Source organism: Pteropus alecto, unplaced genomic scaffold (assembly GCF_000325575.1).
Source record: "Pteropus alecto unplaced genomic scaffold, ASM32557v1 scaffold98, whole genome shotgun sequence".
Lineage (NCBI taxonomy): Eukaryota > Metazoa > Chordata > Mammalia > Chiroptera > Pteropodidae > Pteropus > Pteropus alecto.
This window is the reverse complement of record NW_006443570.1, coordinates 207,051-213,443: the sequence shown is the minus strand read 5'-3', so window position 1 is coordinate 213,443 and position 6,393 is coordinate 207,051. Positions and strand designations below refer to the sequence as shown.

Genomic DNA, 6,393 nt, shown 5'->3' with positions numbered 1-6,393 from the left:
ACTATGAGAGTCTGGCCCACCTGGAGGACCAGTTTGAGGCCAGCCTGGTGAATGTGGTGCTGATCCCAGACAATGGCACAGGTGGGTCCTGGTCCCTGAAGTCCCGAGTGCCCCCGGGTCCAGCTCCCCCTCTTCAGTTTCATCCCCAGGGCTCCCGCTTCAGTGTCCAGGGGAGTCAAGTGGCCTCCTCACTGTGGACTTTCTCTTTTGGCCTCGGAGCTTTCAGTGGCCCAAGGATCTTTGACATCCGCTTCCAGGGAGCACGGCTAGCTTACGAGATCAGCCTCCAAGAAGCCTTGGCCGTCCATGGAGGAAATTCTCCCGCAGCTATGCTGACCCGCTACATCGGTGGCAGCTTTGGCATGGGCAAGTACTCCTCACCCCTGATCCGCGGGGTGGACTGCCCCTATCTGGCCACCTACGTGGACTGGCACTTCCTTCTGGAGTCACAAGCCCCCAAAACAATACACGATGCCTTTTGTGTGTTTGAACAGAACCAGGGCCTCCCCCTGAGGCGACACCACTCAGATATTCACTCCCACTATTTCGGGGGCCTTGCGGAGACAGTGCTGGTCGTCAGATCTGTGTCCACCATGCTCAACTATGACTATGTGTGGGATATGGTCTTCCACCCCAACGGGGCCATAGAAGTCAAATTCCATACCACGGGCTACATCAGCTCAGCATTCCTCTTTGGTGCTGCCCGAAAGTACGGGAACCAGGTTGGGGAGCACACGCTGGGCACCATCCACACCCACAGTGCCCACTTCAAGGTGGATCTGGATGTAGGAGGTAAGACATCCTGAAGGGGGAAAGGATTCCAGAAGACGGGGCTGAAGAGTTGTCTGTAGCTATTTTGGGTTTATGGCGGTTATGCAGGAAAGAAAGATTTGAGAACAAGTATGCAGTTTCAGAGTGTCACGCTTCTTCTCTTGCTGAACGGGAGAGAAATGGATTCTGAATTTTATTTAGCTCATTGGCTGGGTGCACAGCTGCCACCCTCCCTCCACGTAACCTCATCAGAAAATCTAGGGAAATGGCAAAGCTCAGAGAGGAGGCAGCATCTTCTGGGCTGACAGGGTCCCCTTTGCCTTCTTCCCTCCATTGCACTTATATGGGCCCCATTTCAGGGAGGCAGTTTTGTTTTTCAGTTCATTTCTCTGCGTCTGGCCTGTGGCACTGGTGTTTTGGAGGATCTGTTTGCATTCTGCCAAGTCCCTAGTACATGCAGGCCAGTCATGGAACACCCTAGGTTGGACATTTCCTTGGGAGATGGACCCTGCCCCTCCCTGATTTTCTGTCTGTCTCTGGGGACCTTACACTTAAGTGTGAGGGAAGAATGGATACTGTGGAGCACTCCAGACAGTTCCTGGTGGTCACAAAGAGAGCCAAGGAAACAGGATGTCTTGCAATCTGTCTTTTCACTTTCCTTCCCCACATTGAGCTGATCACCAGATTTCTTTTCTGTTCTGCCTGTGAAATATCTCAAACATCTCTCTGGGCCTCTCTGCCATCCCCATGTTGGTGCGCGCGCGCTCTCTCTCTCTCTCTCTCTCTCTCTCTCTCTCTCTCTCTCTCTCTCTGTTGTTTTCACTCTTCCTCTCAGATCCACGGTCTACTCTGTACCCAGGGGAACCTACAAACCCACGCCAGCCCTCCCCTTCTTTCTTTCCCCATCACCTATAAGATCCCATCTGCGGAAGACCTACAAGGCCCTTCCCTCCAGAATGCAGCTCCATCCTACCTTTCAGATTCTTCTGTGTGCTGCTTTAGGCACAATGAAACCCACCCTGTCCCTGGACTCACACACACCACACGTTATGATCAGGCTTCTTTGCTTTTGCCCATGTTTTGCCCCCTGCCTAGAATGCCCTACTATGTCATCTCTGCTGGTAACATCCTCTAAGGCCAGGGTGAAGTTACCCAGGAAGTTACTCCCTTTTCCTCCCTGCACCTCTATTCCTATAACTTTGATTCTTGAATGTGCTTCTCTCACATTGCGGGCCGGTCAAGGCTTAGCCTTCTGCATCCCCCGTGAGAGCAGAAGGGTAAGGATGATGTTCGTTCATCTGTGTGTCCCCAGGGCCAAGCATGGGCCTCACACTAATTAGTATAAGTGAATGAATAAAATCCTTGATGAAATATTTTACAGATCAACAGCTTTGGCTGAAAGATTGGAAATATCTTGGGGAACGGGAAGAGAAGTAGGACGCACACTGAGTTCTGGGCTTCCTTTTGAGCCCCCACTCTAAAGCTAAGTGGGGACAGGACAGCGGCATGACAAGCCCTCCCTCCCACCTCTCCCTTCACCAACCTCCACTCAACCCGGCAGGACTGGAAAACTGGGTCTGGGCTGAGGACATGGCCTTTGTCCCCATGGCGGTACCTTGGAGCCCTGAGCACCAGATGCAGAGGCTACAGGTGACCCGGAAGCTGCTGGAGACAGAGGAAGAGGCTGCCTTCCCCCTGGGGAGCACCTCTCCTCGCTATCTGTACCTGGCCAGCAACCACAGCAACAAGTGGGGTCACCCTCGGGGCTACCGCATCCAGATGCTCAGCTTTGCCGGGGAGCCACTACCCCAGAACAGCTCTATGGAGAGAGCCGTCAGCTGGGGGAGGTGAGTGGCAGGGTGAGGGAGAGGCTGAGGGAGGTGAAAGTTGGGAAGGGAGCACTGGAATGGGCAACTGGCAACTCAGTTCGAACTGTATGCGAAGTGAGATAAGGGCTCCAGAGGATTCCTAGTTATCAAAAGGCACACGCAGTGGGCACACCCTCCTGGTGGAGGACTCGGGGCTGAGAACTCTTTTCTCTTTTGTATGGGGGAGGGGCGGTGCTGCGAGGTGGCAGCGGGTTAAACAGGAGGACCTAGAAAGGTGTTGGATGACACACTAGAGTGGCGCTGGAGTCACCGGGTGAATGAGATGGGAAAGGCGAGGATTGCGAGCTCAGCTCCTTTCTGTCATAATAAGGCAACAGGAAGGGGTTAAGACCACAGAGACCTGACCAGTGCTTCCCTAGGTACCAGCTGGCCGTGACTCAGCAGAAGGAGGAGGAGCCCAGCAGCACCAGTATCTTCAATCAGAATGACCCCTGGGCCCCCACGGTGGACTTCACTAACTTCATCAACAATGAGAGCATTGCTGGAGAGGTCAGCTGACTATGGGAGGTCTGGGGGATGGGGCGAGGGGGCACAACAATGAGCCTCCACCTTTTCCTGGGGATCCCTGAAAACCGTCTGGTCTCCTCAGGGGTGGGGCTGATTCCTGCCTTCTCTAATTTCATGGATCTGATCATTACCTCTTGAAGGAATCTTCCCAAGCTGGGAGTTCATTTTCAGAAACCGACTGAGGTCCTGGCCTATCCTTGAGACCCCACAGCCCTCTAAGTCTCAGCTTTGTGGACGGAATCCTTTTCAGGCCCTGGGACTCAATGAGGGCTGGAGGTCACCAGGAAAGACCATGTCTCTTGTATCTAAAGCCAATTCCTGGCATGACCACTAAAGGATTAATTTCTGAACATTGGCCTTTTCTGCTTCCTGAACCCGGATCTTCCCTCCTCTATCTCCCTTCCCTCAGTTATAGTTTGGAACTCTCAGGGAGTTAGGCAGGGAGGAGCCAAAGTAGCCTTTGGGATCGTCATTCCTGTGAGATGAGGAGGCCGATGGAGATGTGATGGGAAATGTCAGGGAAATGTCCAGCACAGGCCGGAACAGAGATGCGATTGATTATGCTTTAAAAACGTTTAAAGACTTAAGATCCTTTTGAGGGAAGGTGTGCTAGCATAGCAAATCCTTACATACAAGGCCACTGCGAGAGGCAGGCGTGTCCTTAGCAAAGCCAGGCATCGTGATCCTCTTCCTTCTCCCCTGCTAGGACTTGGTGGCCTGGGTGACAGCCGGTTTCCTGCACATCCCACATGCAGAGGATATTCCCAACACGGTGACTGTGGGGAATGGTGTGGGCTTCTTCCTCCAACCCTACAACTTCTTTGACCAGGACCCCTCCTCTGACTCTGCTGACTCCATCTACTTCCGGGAGGATGAGGATGCCGGGTCCTGTGAGGTCAACCCCCTAGCTTGCCTCGCCAAGGCTGCTGACTGTGCCCTTGACCTTCCTGCCTTCTCCCATGGGGGCTTCTCTCACAACTAGGTGGTCCCTGAGATGAGGAAAGTAATCAGGGGCCCCAGGGCCAGAATGTATGGGGATGGGGAGCAGTAGGCCCTGGATTGGGCAGCCTGGTGCTCTCTTCTCCTTCCTCACACCCTTGAGGTCCCCTCTTCTCCCTCCCCCAAAATCACCTCTTCCCATCACATTCCCTTTCGTCCCCCTCTCTACTGGGAACATCCTGAACCTGTATGCTGGGGACACAGGGGAGACTCATCTTTACTGCCACCAGACCTGGGTTCCCATCCCAGAGAGGAGAGGAATGGCCTGCTGAGAGCTTGGAACGATGGCCAAGCTTTTACACAGAAGACTTCCCCTTTATTTTTATTTCTGGCTTCCCCAAATCTTTTTAGGCCTTCTCCAGGTTCCTCCTGGCCTGTCTAGTCCCTCCCTTGGATCTCTGCGATGGGGATAGTTTCCTAGAAGCCCCAAGGCAGTGTTCATGCCTGGCCTATGTATCCATGGGTGAGCTGGCGGGGGCTTCTTGGCCTGTATTCCCTCGTATCCAAGACTTCCTCCTTCTTTCTCTCTTCCTCTTGCCTACTGCCTCCTCCTCCTGTTCCTACCCATCCTTGTATCCTGGGATTTCCCTCCCAGCCTTGAGCAGACGTTCCTCTGCCCTGCTGCTCCTCTAGCCCTCATTTCTCAATTTAAGTCTCCTCTCCTGGCCCTAGGCCTGTGAAAGTCTCAAAATGCAAGGGACATCTAGTTTGAGAGGACAATCCCTGTCTGTTCCCCTGTGTCTGTCACATATGAGGAGTAGGAGTTTCCCCCACCCCAGTCCTGGGGAGGATGTGTTTTCTCTGTCCATTTATTTGTACACCCCTGCCTCACATTCTCAGCAGAAGATGGTCACGGACACAGCAACCAGAACTGTGTGTGACCAATGACCTCTGTACTCTACAGCAGCTAACACGGGAGGCTGAGTAGGCACCAAGAGTGAGCAGCAGAAAGACACAGGAACTCCGGCAAGGACTGGGCCAGAGGCCATCCAGTCTCATATGGGCATGCAAGTGAGCCAGGGCTTCCTGGGGGAGGAGCCTCCCATTAAGCCATCCCTCCAGAGGTCTGGATTGGGGGTGGATGCACAAATAGCAAGAGTTTGGAAAGACCTGAAATGTCCTTCCCTAGAGGATTGGTTAAATAAATTCTGATACAGACTTACAATGCAATAATATGCAGCTATAAATATGCAGCTATAAATCTCTTTGTACACTAATAGGGAATAATCTTCCAGAAAAAGGCAAGGTATAGAAGTGTGTCTAGTGCACTTCTCATTTGTGTTTTAGAAGGGAGGAGAAGAATATAAATACATATTTACTTATATATGCATATTCAGAAGAAACGGGTAACACTGGTTGCCTCCGGGGAGGGAACCAGGAGGTTGGGGACAGGGGAGGGAGGGGACTTAGCACTCTATACCTTTTTGTATATTTTGAATTTTGAACCATGTGACTATGTTACCTATTCAAATTAAATAATAAATGGAATCAAACAGGACTTGACTTTTTCTTTTTTTAATGACATGTCTTTTAAGATAGGTTGTGTGTAGGGGAGGGTAAAATGACTTAAGGGATAGACCCAGGGACTCAATTTTCTCAAGTTTTTGACACTAGAGAAATGGGCGTGGCCTCTGATAACTCCTTTGCTTCTCTTGCTCGAATACCTGTGAAGAAAACATTAAACCTCAGTCAATCTCTCCTGTTCTTTCGCTCACTTTTGCTCTCTGTCTCTCTTAGAAGAGGGGGCAATGAGAAGCAACAGGGAGGGATGACTTCTGCCTTCTGGAAACTCAGGCCTGGACAAGAGGGGAAGTGAGAAAACAGATTTTGGATGCTGCTCAGTTTATGACCAGAGGGAGATCTATCCAGGGAGCTCAAGCATCAACTTCTGCCACCTTCTATCCTGCCCCAAGCTCAGGTTCAGTTTTGGGTCAATGGAAAAGTGGATGGAGAGGAGTCAATGAGATGGAGAGAAACTAGTTTCCAAAAAAGAAAAAGAGAGAAAGACTTTATTCAGTAAGGAGTAGAGGGCCAGTGATGGCTGGATTAATTCACAGCCTGGAGTGAAAGCAACGGTGACAGAGGACACAAAGAGATTGAGGACAAGGGAGACTAAAGACCGAGATGGAAGAGAAAAAGAGATGTCCTGGCCTGAGGAGGCTCCGACACTGACTTTATACTTCCCCTTTCTCTGATCGGAATAACTTACCTTCTCCTTTAAATGCAT

At 51.5% G+C, this 6,393-nt stretch overlaps 1 protein-coding gene across 1 annotated transcript in view; it reads left to right on the top strand.

Moving 5' to 3' along the window:
- Positions 1–5,516, top strand: part of LOC102897640 (membrane primary amine oxidase) — a 6,908-nt gene extending 1,392 nt beyond the window's left edge. The window contains exons 3-6 of the mRNA XM_006925097.2: positions 9–792; positions 2,333–2,618; positions 3,020–3,149; positions 3,874–5,516. Of these exons, the coding sequence (XP_006925159.1) occupies positions 9–792; positions 2,333–2,618; positions 3,020–3,149; positions 3,874–4,149 (1,476 nt within the window). The 3' untranslated portion in view covers positions 4,150–5,516. The remainder of the gene's footprint in view (positions 1–8; positions 793–2,332; positions 2,619–3,019; positions 3,150–3,873) is intronic.
- The last annotated feature ends 877 nt before the right edge of the window (positions 5,517–6,393 follow it).